Source organism: Panthera leo, chromosome B3 (assembly GCF_018350215.1).
Source record: "Panthera leo isolate Ple1 chromosome B3, P.leo_Ple1_pat1.1, whole genome shotgun sequence".
NCBI classification, from domain to species: Eukaryota; Metazoa; Chordata; class Mammalia; order Carnivora; family Felidae; genus Panthera; species Panthera leo.
Window position 1 is genome coordinate 2,261,788 of NC_056684.1, and position 18,477 is coordinate 2,280,264.

The following is an 18,477-nucleotide window of genomic DNA, read 5'->3' on the forward strand; positions in this document are numbered from 1 at the left end:
GGAGCGGATGCCCGGGTTCAGACCTGCCTTCTGCTCTTTACTGTCTGTGTCCACGGGCAAGTACCTTCACCCCTGGAGTCTCAGTTTCCCCGCGTGTGTCTACAAGGAGGGTCACGATAGGGTCTCATGAGGACTAAGCGCTTAACACGGGGCCGGCACGTAGCCAACACTGCAGGGGTCTTTGTGCTGATTGTTACCATTGATCGGAGAAAATCGGAAACGCTCACTGAACCTGAGTTTCCTTTCCTATAAAACAGAGGTAGTGACCCTTCAGAACGAAGTGATGAATGGCTGTGGAGGGGCTTTACGAGGGACCGAGGGAGCCACCTGGCCGACGTATGTCTCCCAGCACTGGTCTTGAAGACTCTGGGTGTAGATGGCGGTCTTGTTGGCCCCCGCGAGGGGCAAGGTGGGGGTCGGCAGGCCAGCCTCCTCTGGGGTCCACATTCCGCCTCTCCCGAGCCCGGTCCCGGCCCCACGTGTGGCCCATTTCTCCCCTTCCGGGGCCGCACTGGCAGCAAAGAAGACGGCAGAACCCGTCCAGTGGCTCGCGTTACTGCTGGTGGCAGCTTCCTGCGGGGGCGACGGAAGGAAGCAAAAAAGATTGCTGCGTGTTTGTAAATAAGCATCGTAGACACCCAGAACAGCACTGCTTGGGAAAGATCTCCCTCCGCCTCTCTCTTTCTCACTGTGTCTGTCTCCCTGTCCGTCTCTGTCTGTCTGTCCACTCTCTCTCTCTCTCTCTCTCTCTCTAGCTGGGTGGTTGGCCCCTTCAGCCCCGGCCTCCAGACCCCGTCCAGGTTAACACCGGGCGCATCTTCTCGCCTCCGCGAGCGCATCGGGACAGTCGTCACCCCCTGTTACAGAGGAGCAGGCTGAGGCTGACGGGGACGTTCCGGGGCGGTGTGCGGGCGCATCGCGAGTAAGGGCCCCGTCCGTGCGGCGTCACGGCCGCTTCTGCCCGTGGGAGCCTTCGGAAGGTGGCGCCGGCGACGCCTCCTCCCCCTTCCCCCCTCCCCCACCACGTGGGGCGCCTCACAGGTGCCGCGGGCTTACAAGGCGCCCTGGGCGGGCCCGGGAGGGGGGCCCCCTCTGAACTGTCCCCACGCGTGCTCGCGTTCTCCCCAGCGCCTCAGTGAGTCTCACGGCCAGCCTCCCTTCCCGGGATCGTCCGCTGTCGCCGCAGACGCCCGCCTCGTCCCGATGGATGGAGCTCACAGAGGCGGGGCGGCCCCGGCCAAGGGAGCGGGAGTCGAGACGCCCCCGCTCCCCTCTCCCGGCTGGGTCACTCGCTAGCCATAAGCTCCGGCCTCAGTTTCTTTAGCTTGGAAACGGGGCTAATTCTGCTCGCTTTACCTTGAGAAGGCCACAGCTGAGTTGAGCGGTGAACGAGACGAATGGAGGGCAAGAGTAAGCGGTGACAATGTCCGCAAGGGTGATGGCCCCGGTGGGTGTGCGTGTGTGCGCGTGTGTACGCGTGCGCGCATGTGTGAGTACGTGTGTGCATGTGTATGTGTGCGCATGCACGTGTATATCTGTGTGCACGCACATGCATGTGTGTATGCATGTGCATGTGCTGCACGTGTGCGTATGTGTTTGTATGTGCACGTGCAGGCATGTGTGTGCACATGTATGTGCGCACACCCATGTGCGTGCATGTGTGCATGTGTGTGTGTGTACGCATGCATGTGTACATCTGTGTGCACGTACCTGCGTGTACACGTGTGTATGCGTGTGCACGTGTATGTGCTGCACGTGTGTGCATGTGTATGTGTGCGCGTGCACGTGTATATCTGTGCGCACGCACATGCATGTGTGTGCATGTGCGTGTGTGCTGTACGTGTGTGCGTGTGTTTGTATGTGCACGTGCAGGCATGTGTGTGCACATGTATGTGCGCACACCCATGTGTGTATGTGTGCATGTGTGTACGCATGCACATGTACATCTGTGTGCACGTACATGCGTGTATATATGTGTGTATGCATGTGCACGTGTATGTGCTGCACGTGTGCATGTGTGCGTGTGTCTGTATGTGCGCGTGCAGGCATGTGTGTGCATGCATGTGCGTGCGTGCACAAGTGGGCATGCATGCATGTGTGTGCGTGTGTGTGTGTGTGTGTGTGCATGTGCGCGTGCAGGCGTGGCAGCGAGGATGGGACGGGGGCCTCTGCTGAGGACAGCACTCACCTCAGCGCTCATGCTGTTAACTTTGTCCAGGAGAGCGATGATCAGGCTGTAGAGGTTCCCCAGGTACAGCACGAGGACCCTGAAAACACACGCCCGCCTCGAGAGACAGCCCCACACGCAAGCCCGAGGTTCTGGACGTGCCCCACTTGGGAGGGAATCTCACGGTCACCCCGAGACAGTGGCTGCCCCACGCGGTTCCCTTCAGAATCGTATGGGGGTGGGGAATAAAAATTCCAGAGCGCGTCCTGCTCCGCCGGTCTGGGTGGGGCCTGGGGACCCCTTCAGGCCCCATCCTGGGGGCAGCATACTAAAGCCGCTAGTGTCGCAGGAAGCGTGTGAGCTGAGGAGGTGGGGCTCTGGAGGGTCGTGTAAACTACGCGTCCTTGTGTCCCCATTCCTGGTTCGTAAGGTGATTTTCTAGGCAGGATCTCATTCGAGCCTCCCAACCGGTCAGGCGCACGCTAAAGGGACAAGTGGATTGCAACACGGGGCCCAGTGAGCGGCTCAGGTCCAGAGTTCTCCAGAGGGGGAACACCACCTGAGCGCCGCGGGGTCTGCTTCCCACACGCGGGTCAGGCCGCCAGCCGCTCGGGGGACTCTGGGCAGCTGTGAGCGGGGGGTCAGCTGGCCACCGATCAGAGACGCGCTCCTGGCCAGGCAAACACACCCTGGGATCTCCCAGCACACGGCCTGAGCCTTGGCAGACGCGCGTCGGGGACAACGAGGCCAGACAGGCGAGCGACGGGTTCACCAGCTCCTCCCGGGGACCCTGACTGGCACTTAGGGGGCCACGAAACCGGTACAGGTGCATGAAGAAGAGAAACGGCTTTATCCCAAGGACCAGACTCCAAGCTGATGCTTGGCGTCGCCCCTCGGTCCCCAAGGCCCCGTTGTTCACAGGTGCAGTTCAGACACGTGGGTGGGAGCCAGCAGGGGGGTCTGGGGCATCACTGCCACCGGCCCTGGCTCGCCCCTCCACTCCCTGCACAGAGGAGCCCTGGCTCGCCCCTCGACTCCCGATGCACCCAGCCAGAACCCGTTTGTCTCTGCATTTGGGGCACCTGCACAGGGCAGGACCCTCCGAATATGCTCAGAAGTGCTGCCCGACAGGAGAACAGAGGATTAACACGTGCTTTCCTGGTTCCCCCTTTGCTCTGGGCCTCCCCGGGCCCTGGACAAAAGGTGACATGATCTGCTGTGGTGAGTTAATGGGACTAAAACAATATGTCTTGCTCTTATGACCAGAATTAGCCCTAATTTGTCTCAGGCGAGTCTCTTGATGACTCTGTTTCTCTAGTTTTGACCATGAATAACGAGACCGATCTGTATAATACGATTGCTGTTAGAACCAACACAGTAATAGAATTGATCCTCCCCAATGCTTGCTGGTGAGGACAGAGCTGAGGCAGACACTTCTCTCTCTCAGGTCAAGATCGGGGCTGGGCACAGGAGGAGGACCGGGTTTGGGCCGGTTTGGAATCTCATCCCGGAGCCACCCTGGGTGGGGAGGTTTCTGCAGACCCCTTGCCGGCTCTTTCTTTATTTTCTTCCTTCCTTCCTTCCTTCCATCCTTCCTTCCTTCCTTTTCTTTTTCTTTCCTTCCTTCTTTTCTTTCTTTCTTTCTTTCTTTCTTTCTTTCTTTCTTTCTTTCTTTCCTTTTCTTTCCTTTTCTTTCCTTCTTTCTTTCTTTCTTTCTTTCTTTCTTTCTTTCTTTCTTTCTTATTAAATTCCAGTTAGCTAACATATACAACACCCAGCGCTCATCCCAACAGGTGCCCTCCTTAATGTCCATCCCCCATCTAGCCCATCCCCCCCACCCCTCTCCAGTGACCCTCAGTTTGTTCTCTGTATTTAAGAGTCTCTTACGGTTTTTAACCCCCTCTCTGTTTTTATCTTACTTTTCTTCCCTTCCCCTATGTTCATCTGTTATGTTTCCCGAATTCCACATGTGAGTGACTTAGTTTGCTTAGCGTAATACACTCTAGTTCTATCCACGTTGTTGCAAATGGCAAGATTTCCTCCTTTTTGATCGCTGAGTAGTATTCTGTTATATATACCATACACAAAAACAAATTCAAAATGGGCGAAAGACCTAAATGTGAGACAGGACCCCATCAAAATCCTACAGGAGAAAACAGGCCGCAGCAACCTCTTACTAGACAATCTCCGGAGGCAACGGGGATAAGAGCACAAATGAACTAGTGGGACTTCATCAGAATAAAAGGCTTCTGGGGCGCCTGGGGGGCTCAGTCGGTTAAGCGTCTGACTCTCGATTTTGGCTCAGGTCATGACCTCACAGTTTGTGGGACTGAGCCCCACATCAGGCTTTGCTCTGACAGCAAGAAGTCTGCTTGGGATTCTCTCTCTTCCCCTCTCTCTCTGCCCCTCCCCCGCTAACACACATGTACCCTCTCTCTCAAAATAAACATTTAAAAAAAAAAGATACAAAAGCTTCCCCACAGCAAAGGAAACAACAAAACTAAAAGGCAACTGACGGAATGGGAGAAGATATTTACAAATAACATATTGGACACAGGGTTAGTATCCAAAATCTATAAAGGACTTACCAAACTCAACACCCAAGAAACAAATAATCCAGTGAAGAAACGGGCAAAAGACATGAACAGACACTTCTCCAAAGAAGACATCCAGACGGCCCACAGACCCATGAAAAGATGCCCCGCATCACTCGTCATCAGGGAGATACAGATCGAAACCACAGTGAGACCCCTCGATCTTTCTAGTAGTGTTTTCCTGCCTTTGAGATGACAGTTGGGTTTTAGGGAGAGGCAAACAGCCCTCAGGCCAAATCCTAGCCTCACCTATTGTTGTCAGTAAAGTTGTGAGGGACACGGCCACACCCACCTGCTCCTTTGCAAATTGCCCCTGGCCACTGTCCTGATGTAACAACCTCGGGGCTGAGCAGAAGCCACAGAGACCTATCCCACAGGACCCAAACCGTTCACCCTCTGTCTTTCGGGATGTTTCCCACTCCTGAACGAGAGCAACCTAGCCCGAAGCTGGCGGGCGACTGGTTCTGCAGAATGTCACCGAGCGGCACAAGAGATGCAGAGGCAGATGTGAGGCGGGGATGTGTGGCGCCTCCCCGGCCCCGCTCGGCCAACAGTCCCCGCTCCTGGTCTACCGCATGGACGAGGGGACCGCCCTCTGGGGGCAGTGGAGTTTTCAGGGAGACGGGGTGAAGCCAGCACTAGAAACGGATGTGGGTGCCCTGCCCCCATGGGCGGTCCCAGGACACCCCGTCAGACCCAGCAGCTGCCACGCCTCGGGCCTCCAGCACCCCCAGCCGTCGCGTCCAGCCACCAGCCTCGCACCGCCCTGTCCACCCCTCTCTCCCGGCCTCCTTTTCCTCCTCCTTCCCCCTTTCTCTCCTGCGCATCCTGCTTTCCTTGAGAGGCACCCCCGGGGAAGTTCTGTGCTAAGCTTTAAGGGCAGCGAACAAGCTGGGCTCTTGAGGGACGCGGGTCCCCCGTGTGCGGGGCACACGGGTGCCCCCCGCGTGGCATTTCCCACGGGGCTCCCGTACCTTGCCAGCTGAAAACGCAGCGTGGTCCGCGGGTGGTACATCTCCAGGGCGGCGATGAGGTCGAAGGCTGATGGCGCCAGCATGGTGACCAGGGAGACGACCACACTCACCTGCCGAGAGAGCGTGAGCCGGCCGTGAGTCCCCAGTACCCCCCCCGCCCGGACTCGTGTGCCTCCCACGGTCCTCCTGGCCTCCCGTGCGGTCGGTGGGCACCCGGAGGGCTGTGCGGCTCCCACGCGGAAACCCTCCCCCAGATCCCTGCCGATTCGATGTTTCGGAGAGGCCCCGGCCACCCTGTCACGGGCTTTACTCCTTTTAGGAGCCGGCTTTAATCCGAGATGTTGACGTTTGCCACCGGGGATTTGTGAGCAGTCCCGCCACGTCTCCCAATTGCCCTGCTGGTCACTTGGGTGGCGGGTGGAGGCGACCCAACTATTACACACAGGAAAGGGGGTGCCGACAGGTGATCGGATACGCTTTCTGCACACGGTAGAGTAAATATCTTGAGGGTCACGCCTGGGTCCCGTCTGTCTGCCTTTCTGACGACGAAAGAAGGACGTTTAGCTGGTACCCGGGCGGTGTGAGCTAAGGAAAGATGCCGTATCTGAATATGCCTTTAAAAACCTGGTCTCTCTGCAAACACACGTAACCCACTTACCTGGCATGAAATAAGAGGCCTGAGAAAACCTGACCTGATGCCGTCTCAGGTTCTGAACAACGAGGGTCGCTTGAGGAAAACCTGAGAACGGCCTCTCCCCTACGCACTTTGCTCCGTAAATTCCAAGGATGACGCTCGTTTCTACAACAGCAGTCGGCGGGACGGTCTCTGCATCTGCCTTTTAGACCTTGGCGGGAAAAGCCAACGGGGCTTTGGAGGCAGCGGCCTTACAACAGATACTAAGAATTAGCAGAGTGGTCGTAACGTTTCTCTCGGCCGCTTCCGTCATGGGAATATTCACATCAACCAAGAGAAGAGACCTTTTAGCAAACAAGCCTGGCTTGGGATTTAGAAATCCCTGTTAATTTAGAAATACGGAGGGGGCGCCTGGCCGGTCCATCCATTAAGCGGCCGACTTCCGCTCAGGTCATGATCTCACGGTTGGTGGGTTCGAGCCCCGCGTCGGGCTCCGTGCTGACAGCTCAGCGCCTGGAGCCTGCTTCGGATTCTGTGTCTCCCTCTCTCTGTGCCCCTCCCCTGCTTGTGCTCTCTCTCTCTCTCTCTCTCTCTTTCAAAAATAAATAAATGTTTAATTGTGCTCTCTCTCTCTCTCTTTTTCAAAAATAAATAAATGTTTAAAAAAAAAAGACATAGAGAAACAACCTAAGTGTTTAAGAGCTGGCGTGTGGTCAGCTATGACAGGTGCCACGACTGCGATTTGGTCATTAAAGCGAGTCTGCAGGGGATGTCCGTGTCTGGAAACGTGTGTGTGTGAAGAACCACCATGAGAGAGCAGCAAACCACAGTCCGCGACACCCAAAGGCGAAGAAGGAAACGAACGCCGGAAGGTGACGTTGAATCGGAACCGTTCCCGACAGCGACCAACCAAACCATCCCTCCAGGTCTTGGTGTGGCCCCTGTGGCTCAGAGCCCGTGCGGTCGGTGCTCTCGGACAGGGGGACTAGGTTGTCCGGGGGGATATTTCCAGCCCGCCTGCCTAAGGAACAGCCGGGAAGGGGAGGGCGCGCTGCTCTCGCGTCTCTCCTGGAGGGCGCGTGCGGGGAAGGCGGTGACTACCTCGTTCTTCTCCCAGAGCGTCAGCTCCTTCTTCGACTGCTCCAGCTTCTGGGACCTGTCCACCACGAAGTAGATGAGGTAGATGCTCCCGGCGAGCGACAGAAGCACCAGGATGTTGGCAACAACCCTCAGGCACACGGTCACTGCCCTGCGGGGAGAGGCGGGCTGCGCTGGGCTGCGCTCCGGGCGCCGCGTGAACGACGGGACCCACCTCGTGTCGTGTGAACCCTCTGCCCTGAAGCGTCGGTGCTCCCCCTACCCACCCCCAAACTCCTCCTCTCCTAAGGGATCAACAAGGACTTCTAAGCCCACCCAACTGCCCTCAGGGGAACTCGAAACAAGTCTTGCGAATCTGATCCTGTGCACAGGTCCATGCGGTAGGTGATCAGCTGTCTTTCCCTCGAGAACATACGCTCTGAAATGGTTTACTCTTCCTCGCCGTGGTATTCTCAGCTCCTGGAACGGGCCCAGCGCGTATAAACACATCCTAGCTCTTTTCTAGATGATGAACGAGGAATGGAACAGGGGTTTGCTCTTTCCTTTCTAACTCTGGGGGCAAACTCACTGATTCCAACTGCTTATATATATATATATTTCTTATCTTTTTATTAAAAAAAATTTTTTTTTTAGTGTTTATTTGTTTTTGAGACAGAGAGAGAGAGACCGAGCATGAGAGGGGAAGAGGGAGAGAAAGGAAGACACAGAATCCGAAGCAGGCTCCAGGCTCCGAGCTGTCAGCACAGAGCCCGACGCGGGGCTCGAACCCACGAACCGTGAGATCGTGACCTGAGCCGAAGTCGGACGCTCGACCGACTGAGCCCCCGAGGCGCCCCAACCAACTGGCTTATTTTTAAGGTGTCTTCTTCCAACTTTGGGGCCAGACTCAGCCTGGGTTTCCCTGCAAACAGAGCATCAGGCAAAGGCCTGTTTGCAAGTACTTTACTCGGGATGTGATCCCAGGAGGTCTATGGGGGAGACGGGAAAAAGAGCAGTCAGGGCAGGGTACGTGACGGACTTGGCCACAGCACGCGGCAACGGCAGGGCCTTCTGAGGGGCGTGCGGGCTGTGTCTCAGAACGGTCTGCCCGGCGAGAAGTAGGGAAGCCTCTGTCATCGCTTTCCTCCCTGCTGGTCAAGGGTGGCTCCCCGAGAGTGAACCACCGGCGTTGCCCCTAGCCTGTCAGATTCCCGTGCACGCACGCTGGCCGGGGTTCGGTGGGTGCCCCACACTGCAGCCTCAGAGGGGCCATGGGGGGGCACTGAGCAGCGGGTACCGGTGAGGGGTGAGGGGTGCAAGGGGCCGTTTGCACGCAGCTGTGGTGCCCCCACGGCCCTGCCCCGCAGCAGGTGCCAGAGGAAGGGGCGTGGCCAAGGAGGACGTGAAGGGCACAGAAGAGGTGTACCAGCCTCTCTGTAAAGCGTAATTCCACCCTCCGGGTGACCTCGGGCTGGTCGCGACACCCCCCTCCACATCAGTGGCGGCCCTTCATCGTCTGTACAAGGGGGAAGCTCATCCCCAAATGATCTGATGAACGTCACCTTGTCTTTCTGTGCAGAACTTTAGATGAAGAGTCAGAGCACTGCCGATGGAAGATCTGAGAGAGGGTGAGGTCCATTCATAGCGTCCTGTGCTTTCTCACCTGCTCCTGTGCCCAGACCATGCTGCCGTCCTTGGTGGGGGCCAACCAGGGCGCCCAGGCCACGCTATGGTCATTGGGTGGGGGTGGGGGGCAACCTGTCGGTCCCCGTGCTGACTGCGCCCAACAGTGCACGTGATGGGCACAGGCTGGGGTCGCCAGTCAAGGGTTAATTTCCCCCGTCTCTACCCAATCCTTCCTCGTCCTGTGATAATATCCTGGATATCCCAGAAGGCCTATCGCGGGCCTATTCTCCCCAGGCTTTGGCAGCCGCGGGGAGATTCAGGATTCGCTTGTGGACGAGACTTGGGGAACAGGCTATTCTTGCTGCTGACGTATTTGCTTATCACGACGGGTCATGCGTTATCTTGCAGCCAGACGCTGCAGTTTTTAAATGTGGGGGGACAGCAAAATCACCTGCTAAGAATGTGGATCGTGGTGGCCCACGTCCAGATGTTCTAACTCAGGGAATCGGGGTGGGCGCCAAAGTGGTTGGCATGTTTTGTGCCCGGGGGGTGACTGTGATGGGTGGGTGCTCTCTGCCCTCTGAGAAGCTTCTATGGAGCCCCATTCTCCTTTCACAGGGGAGGAAGTGGAGGCCCGGAAGGGCCAGGGGACCGTCCCGGGTCGTGGGAGCTAAGGACGAAGGGAGAGTAGGCGCCCCTCCCCCGCCTCCCTGTGGGGAATCCTTCCCACCTGCTTCCTCAGGGACTTGCGTGGGCTTGCGCACCTCCCCACGTCCACGGCATGGCTCCGACAGGCTTTCTGCATCACGGAAACGAATCCAGGGGCTCAAGACCCAGGGAGGATGGCAGAGAGTTGTCCCATGAGGACAGGTCACTGTCCCTTGGGGGATTGGCCCTTCCGGGTCAACTCTCTGGCTAAAGGGCCTCACCTCACCCAGACAGCCCTCAAATCCCAGAGAAGTTCAGATCTGAGCCATCACCTTGGAAGGCTTGTCGACAAGAATTGGTCGTCTTGTGACTTCCGGGATTTGTTGCTAAATAAAGTAGTCTTTGCTCGGGGACCTGGGTGGCGCAGTAGGTTGGGTGTCCGACTTCCGCTCAGGTCGTGATCTCGCGGTTTGTGGGTTCGGGCCCCGCGTCGGGCTCTGTGCTGACAGCTCGGAGCCTGGAGCCCGCTTCCCGTTCTGTCTCCCTCTCTCTCTGCCCCTCCCCTGCTCACGCTCTATCTCTTTCTTTCTCTCAAAAATAAATAACCATTAAAAAGAATAAAGTACTCTTTGCTTAATTTAGCAAACTAGAAATTGGTGCTAAAAATACCTCCTTTATTATCTGAGTAAAAGAACTCTCACCCTGTGGCCTGATCTAAGGAGGAAGGAGCCACTCTTGACTACTGCTACTGACCGATTAGATTACAGGCTTCCCACGTGTCACATTACTAGAAAGACGGATTTTAAGAAGGAAGAAGAGGGGCGTCTGGATTGCTCAGTCAGTCAAATGTCCAATTCTTGGTTTCAGCTCAACCTATGACCTTGCAGTTTGTGAGTTCGAGCCCTGCATCGGGCTCCATGCTGACCGTAGGGAACCTGCTTGGGATTCTCTCTCCCTTCTCTCTTTGGTCCTCACCTGCTCTCTCTCTCTCTCTCTCTCTCTATCTCAAAACAAATAAATAAACTTAAAAATATTTTTAAAAACGAAGAAGAGCCACCTGACGACGTGTGAAAATAAGATATAGATAGTTGGATCATTTTTGTGCCAAATTAAAGTAGCATTTCAATGAATGAAGCATGGGGAGTCTCCATACATACAGGTTTTTACTTTTCTCCTTCTCCTGTTCTTCCAGGATGGCCTCCTTTAAGGAAAGACACATTCAGTTAGAAGCTTAGCGTTACCATTCATCATAAGTCTTTAGAATTATTTCATGATAAGAAATGATGAGTCAGTATTTGGAACCAATCTGTGAGACGTTGTTGACATCAGTGCTTTGTATAATAATAAGTAGATAAAAATGGAGGGGCGCCTGGGTGGCTCGGTTGGTTAATTGCCCAACTTTGGCTCAGGTCTGGACCTCGCTGTTCATGAGTTCGAGCCCCGCATCGGGCTCTGCGCTCACAGCTCGGAGCCTGGAGCCTGCATCGGATTCTGTGTCTCCCCTCTCTCTGCCCCTCTCCTGCTTGCATGCTGTCTCTCTCTCTCTCAAAAATGAATAAACATTAAAAAATAATTAAATTAAAAGAAATGCAGATGGGGGCTTGGGGAGACGAGGGGGCAGAGCATGTTATTTAATAAATGAAATGATCTAATGCTGTTTCCCGAAAGGGGCAGCATTGAGCCGTCGGGTTGCTCGGTAGACCCGAGTCCCTGCGAGCTTCCAACTGCTTCCTCTCCTGAGCTACCACTAAAGCTCACATCGCCAACACGCGTGTATTTTTTCCCTCACAAATTACCTGCAATATGGTGGCAATCCCTTATGCAAATTACCAGCAATGCACCAACTGAAATTTTCGGGGGATGAAATTTAGAAAATTGAAATAAAGAGTTTTTCAATGCCTCGTTCTGTATTCCGTGGGATTGTGGGTGCACGGGGCCGGTCCCCTCGCTGAGGAGGACTCGGACTCTCGCGGAGGCCCTGGGCCTCCTCGGTCAATGCTGCGGGCGAGGTCGGAGGACCCCTGACCGCCCTCGGCCCCCCCCTGCACCGCCCCACTCACCCTGATGCTGTTTACGATGGCGGCCGTTTTGCTCTCGGCGGCCTCTGGGTTTCCGATGAGGTAATCCCAGGCACAGAACACCCGCCAGCAGAACGTGTAGTTTTCATTGGAGGCTCTGGCGAGGCTCGTGCGCGAGTTCTTGGCCATCCTGCAAGAGAGGAGCCGGGACGAGCACGTGAGGGCGGCGGCGGATGGGCCCCGGCCGCCCCTGGGGGGCACCGGTGGGTCCGGCGCCCCTCTTGTGCAAATGGCATTGGCCACTCTGGTGGCCGGGAGGTCACTGAAGGCATGTGTGCCCGGGGCCGGGCAGTGTGACTGTGAAATCAAACTCTCCCTTGAGCTGACTTCGTCTTCCCGCCCACTGAAGGGAGCCTGTCAGGCGCTTCCTGCCCATGACACCTTTGGGATGCCTCTGAAGGCAGGAGCCGCCGTCCCTCTTCCTTCAGACTGAAGGTCAAAGTCCCTGTGCCTTCAGACTGTCTCTGGCGATAAGCTTTTATCTGTTCTCTCTCCACAGTCCTTGCTCCTGAGTTTGCTCTCATCCGTCTCTTAGATCGTAACATCGAGGAAAAGGCCTGTCCTCCAGGTGGGGGTTTTGAGGACCCCCCCCAGAAGCCAGGCTGGAAAGCTTCTTGCCAAGTGGAGGCCCCTGGGTCACTGTGCACCTCCTTAGGCTTTTGTTTTTTGATGGTGATGGTGCCCACGAGGCTGACAGAAGCAGCCGGTGAGCCACGCAGGGCGGGGCCAGGTTCTCCCTGGACTCCCAGCCCGTCAGTCAGTCCGCTGTGTCTGGCCCCAATACAGAAGCGGGGCGTGGGAAGGCTGCCAGGGCACCTGGCCGTCTTGGGAGCCAACCTGCCCATTTTAGTAATGAGGCCCAGGGAGGGGAAGTGAGTGGCTGTGGGTCTCGCGGTGGGGACGGTGTGGGACTCCTCACCCCCAGCCACTTCCTCCCACTGTCTTCCTCCCACTGTGTCTCCTCTCAGTGATGGACCGGGTGTGCCAACCGCACCATGACGCGGACGAGCCTGTCCCTTACCGAACTCGTAGCTCGGTCACAGGCCGACGTGCGGCCGACGGAGAATGTTTGGCTTTCTGCAAGCTCTGGTCACTCAGACCATCCTGTTCCTACCTCTGTCACCGCACTTACTAAATTGCCTGAAATTACGTTAACTGGCAAGTCTATGGGATTCTTGTCTCTCCAGACCCAGCCCGGAACCTGGCACACAGCTGCTGGTCTCTTTAGCTTTGGTCCCCCCACCTACAAAGTGGGTACAGTTCTGCCTTAACTTTGCATGATATTGACCAGCTTGAGATCACACATATCACTCTTGGCATGTGTTTGGAGAAACTGAGCAGCCATACTTTTTTAAGAGGATGATGAAGCTGTAAGCAAACACAGCCATGCCCACCAGGAAGTACGCCAGGGGCAGCCGGTAGCCCCCTCTCCCGATCCTTCTCTCCCTGCCGTAATAGCCGTAGAAGAGGACAGAGTACTGTAGATAACCCTGCGAAGAGAGAACACTCAGTGTCACTTCCGGGCTCCAGAACTGTGGCCCCCGTTCAGCCCTCCCTCAAGATGAGAGTGCCACCCAGCCTCCACCTCACCCCCAGGGACCAGACGGTGTCCAGGTCTCCGGCAGACGTAACACTCTCCTTGGGGATCGTCTTGCTGTCCGTGCTTCCGAAGGGCTGGCCCGCAATGAGCTGGTGGGAGAGAACAGGATGTCATGGGATCCTCAGTGAGGGGAGGGGACCAGAAGCAAAGGGGTGGCCGATCCCCACGGCCTGTGAAGGCGTTGCACGTGTGAGATCTCTAGGGGCTGGATTTCCGCTTGATTCTCACTGATGGAGAGGTAATCCTGGGTGGGCAGATTTTCTCTTCGCTTGATCAGCCCGCCCGGGTATTCTGTCTCTGGGCTGGACAGGGCTTCTACAGATGGGTTTTTGAGGTCACCGGGTTTCTTTGATGGCACGGAAAATAACCCCATTTACTCTGGGAGGACAAAGGTTAGTTGAGAAGTGGGTTTTATTTTACCAGCGTCTGCACACTGGCCCAGATGCCAAATCTGGCCTGTCACCTCTTTTTGAACAGCCTAAGAGCTAAGAAGCGTTTTTGCATTTTTAAATGGTTGGAAAAGAATTAAAAGAAGAATGATATATTGTGACGCTTAAGAATGATCTGAAAGTCAAATTTCAGTATCCATAAATAGAATTCGACTGGGGGCGCCTGGGTGGTTCAGCCGGTTGAGCGTCCGACTTCAGCTCAGGTCGTGATCTTGAGGTTCATGGATTCAAGCCCCGCGTCAGGGCTCTGTGCTGACAGCTCGAAGCCCGGAGCCTGCTTCGGATTCTGTGTCTCCCTCTCTCTCTGCCCCTCCCCTGCGCACTCTCGCTCTCTCAAAAATAAGCAAACATCAAAAAAATTAAAAAACAATAGAATTCTACTGGAACACAGCCACACTGTTCATGTGCCGTCCGTGGCCACTTTCACACCGCGTGGCAGACAGAAGGGGTGTGACAGGGGCCGCGTGGCCCCGGAAAGCCTGAGCTATTTACTAGCTGGCCCTCCACAGAAAAAGTTTGCTTGAACACAAGGATGATGAAGGGAGTCGTGTTATGAAACTGCTCTGACATCTCTTGTTTTTAACGACTGGCATTTTTATCTCTCCTGGACTAGTTCTTACCTCCGGAATGACGATAAAAGCACCTGTCATAATTGTGAGCACAATATTAATTCCAAATAACCATCTCAAGAATATGAAGTAGGAGGCAACACCAGATCCAAAATGACCTAAAGAAAGACAAGATAATAAGAACGATTAAAGAAAAAAACCAAAAAACCAAAAAAACCCAAAAACCCAAGACAAACAAACAAAAAACCCCACACGCACACAAAAACCAAAAAGCAAAAAACAGTATAAACAGGATGAACAATATAAAACCCTCACGGTGCAAAGTTCTCTGTAAGCAGTGTTGTAGTTGTTTGTGTATCGGGGCACAGACCAAGAAGGCCAACTCGGGTGTTCCCCCAAAATAGTCACTTACGTGGGTCAAGATGTTCCCTAGTATTTCCAGTTATAAGCACAAAAAAAAATCCCTAATTTCATAATTTCCCTAATGACATATTCATTATGTCATTATACTTCAAATTCATTATGTCAAAATACTTCTCAAATACTCGTCAAATTTACAACATTTCATGTGTGTTCAGAAGAATCAGCATCTTTTGAGGGGAGCCTGGGTGGCTCAGTCGGTTGAGGGTCTGACTCTTGACTTCTACTCAGGTCATAATCCCAGGGTGGTGAGATCGAGTCTCGCCTCTGGCTTTGCACTGGGAGCCTGTGTGGGATTCTCTCTCTCCCTCTGTTCCTCTCCCCTGCTCATGTGCTCTCCTTATAAAAATAAAATAAAAAAAAACCAACTCTTTTAAAAAAAGAATCAGCATCTTTTGAGAATTTGGTATATATATATATATATATATATATATATATATATATATATATATTTGTTATAGTTTTGAGAATTCCCAGGATTTTTCTTAGAATTCTTTTGTCTTAATTTCAAGATATATAGCAATCGGCTAGATGTTAACATTAGGGGAAACTGGGTAAAGCAATTATAGAAACTCCTTACAACTTTCCTATATATTTTATTCTAAATAAAAAGCGTATTCAAAACCTAATTTCTATTAAGAAGATAAGGGAGTGTGTGATTTGTACCATACTTAAAAAAAAAAATCCCCTGAATCTGTATTTCAAATTTAGTTTATGTTGGTCACAATAAATAGGAAAACACAAAACATCACAAAGAAAAAAAAAACATTACCTATTCTAGAACACTAAATTAAAATTACTATTAGAGTTTCTGGGGCGCCTGGGTGGCTCAGTCGATTAAGCATCCGACTTCGGCTCAGGTCATGATCTCGCGGTTTGTGAGTTCGAGCCCCGCGTCGGGCTCTGTGCTGACAGTCGGATCCTGAGGCCCGCTTCAGATTCTGTGTCTCTCTCTCTCTGCCCCTCCCAGGCTCATGCTCTGTCTCTCTCTGTCTCCCAATAATAAATAAACGTTAAAAAAATTTTTTTAATTACCATTAGAGTTTCTAACAAGCTTTTCGTGTGACCCCTCATTATTATTCTCCACGTACAGATTTTTTTTGTATAAAATTCGCATCTGTCTACAACATGCATCTTGAGTTATTAATTATTATCAGCATTTTCTCACGCAAAAAAAAAAAATTCTTCCATGAAATAAATTGCATTGCTTCATCAGCTGAATTTTCCGTAGTTTACTTAACCTCGCCCCACTCCCGGCCATTTCGGAAGTTTCTGACTTTTCACTTGGTGGGGGATTCACTGGGGTGAATAAGTCTGCCGTGGACCATTTCTGTCCGAGGTCGGGGCACACTGGGCAAGTGCTCTCTGGAGAAAGGGAGTGTGGGGGTCAGGGCAGGTCAGGGGAAAGGGCCAAGCAAGGATACGGTGCTGGAGCCTGGCTCCCGCCGATGCCACGGCGGATCCTGGAAGGCAGATTGCACAACACGGTGGGTTGGCCCCACTTGGCACAAGGAGCTGGACTTCGTCCATCACGGCCTCTGCGCCCTCGGCTGGGGCAGGTGACGTGTGCCCCGCATCTGGAAGAGTGTTGGCCCAGGGCGGCGCTCCGGAGACCTGGGGTGGGGGATGGGTGGAGGGGTGGGGTGGGGAGGGGCAGCCGTGAGTCACAGCATCCACGCCCAGAGCTGCCGGAAAAGCCGGACCAGCCAAGTCGAGAAATCCGGGTGGGGCACCGACCTCGTCCGCCTGCGATGATTTTGTCGTGGCTCTCGTTTCTTCTGTCGTTAAGGGATGGGGGAGTTTTATCGAAGGGCACAAACAGCATGAAGGTTTTTGCTACAAATTTTAACTTTCCCCCGGAGACGCCTTCCCAGTGGGCAGTCCCGCCCGTCGCGTGTGCCGGTGCTCAATTCCACTGAAATGCCGAAAATGGGCTTTTCTCCCTTTGACTGTCAGCTTTGCTGTCTCAAGGACGCAGGTTGCCTTCATAGGTGACCAAATGCAGCCCTCTCTCCCTTGATGATTTCCTTCTTCGCCTTCGGGATTGGACGGGCTTCTGTCCTGACCCGTTCGGAGATCACACGCTCTCTCTTAATTCTTCCGTGGTTTCCCTATTTTATATTTAATAGCTAATGGGACTTTAAGTGGAGGGTCTGACAGAACTCTGTAAGAATCCAGTGTATCTGCAGTGCTGTGCTACAGAGTCAAGGGCGGTAGTGTTCCTCATCGTACTTGAACCCTTTGGTTACGCAAGCTCATGTGCGTTGTCAAAAAAAAATTTTTTTCGACGCGTCTTCTGGGTGGTTTTCTTCCACCTACGTTTCACGACCATCTTGTTGAGTACAGAAAATTAAAAAACCGCATTGAGGTTTTTACCGAAATTTCTGGAAACCTGTGAAGTGACGTTAAGAAGGTCCATATCTTCCAAACGTGAAGTCACCTGTGCCTCTCACAAGACTCTTGAAACATGTGGTGGCCCAGTTTTACAGCTTCCTTCATTTCGGACCCGCTGTTGAGCTTGTTCCTGGCATTGTGTGCTCTGTGTTATGGGTGTGTGTTGTGTGAACGAGTTTAGAATATGTTTTCTAAATGGTGCCACTCTCCCCTAAGAAAATGCAGATTTCTGAGTTTTGGTTTGGCAAATGCTCACATCAACCTTGTGCAGTTTTCCACCTGCTCCTTCTGGGTCTGTGTCGGGTCCGAGTCACGAACGACCCGTGAGCCGCAGCGAATGTGGGACAGCTGTCGTCCGGGGAAGCGGCGGACAGATGCCTTCCGTCTCCACCGTCCCGCGTCCAGCCCGGCGCCTCACCACGCGCAGGGCGAGGCCCAGGACACGGAGCCCCTTCTCGGGCCACGCTGTCGTCTGGCCGCTGGCAGGGCCTCCCCGCTGCCCCTCCCCACCCCCCCGAGCGCCCACACTTACTCTCGATTTTCTTTATCCTCATTTCCCAGGGGATGAAGGTGACCATGAAGTTACAGGCCCCGCGAGCAAATTTCCGCCACAGCTGAAAAGGAGGGAGCAGGGTTAGCGGGCTTCGCATTTGTCAGGATGGCAGGGACATCGTGACGCTAAGGTCCCTGGTGGAGGAGAGGTTCCCAGACACGCCTGTGATTATGACGTCATAGGACTTGAGGCCACACTAGGACCAGAGCAGCCCCTGTCCGCTCTTGTTGGGGTGACGACACCTGCTTGGGACCTGAGCTGCGGCGTCTGTATCGACGTGCGTATGGTCCAGGGTCACAGGCTGCCTTATTCCTACCGTTCCCGCCCTGGGGACTGACAACAGTGGAAATCACTTGAGGAGTGATGTCCACTCTGGGGCTGGGGCCCAGGAGTCCGCATGGCCAGCAAACTGCCCCGGTGACCACAATTCCCCGCTTGGGGGATGAGAGTCTAGAACATACGCCGAGCACGAGCCCTGCCTGCCGTGTGCCTCCCGTCCCGCACCTGTGCTGGTCTCCTGCCCTCTCTCCTGGCGGAGGCCGCCAGCGGGGAGATCTGCAAATTCGTCTTGTGTGTTTAAGAGGCAACTGCCAAGAGTTCAAGCTCTCTCTCTCTCTCTCTTTTTTTTTCCTCTCTCTCTTTCCTCTGAGGAGAAGAAAGCACAGAGCGCTGGGACTCCGGCCGCTCCCTCACA

The 18,477-nt window shown here is 54.2% G+C and overlaps 1 protein-coding gene across 1 annotated transcript in view; it reads right to left on the reverse strand.

The window, feature by feature from the left end:
• Positions 1 to 17,933, reverse strand: part of TMC3 (transmembrane channel like 3) — a 29,945-nt gene extending 12,012 nt beyond the window's left edge. The window contains exons 1-10 of the mRNA XM_042940841.1: positions 17,763 to 17,933; positions 14,468 to 14,574; positions 13,389 to 13,487; positions 13,146 to 13,288; positions 11,781 to 11,928; positions 10,878 to 10,921; positions 7,471 to 7,618; positions 5,736 to 5,845; positions 2,189 to 2,267; positions 328 to 573 (exon numbers count right to left, since the gene is read on the reverse strand). Coding sequence (XP_042796775.1) covers positions 328 to 573; positions 2,189 to 2,267; positions 5,736 to 5,845; positions 7,471 to 7,618; positions 10,878 to 10,921; positions 11,781 to 11,928; positions 13,146 to 13,288; positions 13,389 to 13,487; positions 14,468 to 14,574; positions 17,763 to 17,880 — 1,242 coding nt within the window. The 5' untranslated portion in view covers positions 17,881 to 17,933. The remainder of the gene's footprint in view (positions 1 to 327; positions 574 to 2,188; positions 2,268 to 5,735; positions 5,846 to 7,470; positions 7,619 to 10,877; positions 10,922 to 11,780; positions 11,929 to 13,145; positions 13,289 to 13,388; positions 13,488 to 14,467; positions 14,575 to 17,762) is intronic.
• Positions 17,934 to 18,477: the final 544 nt, after the last annotated feature.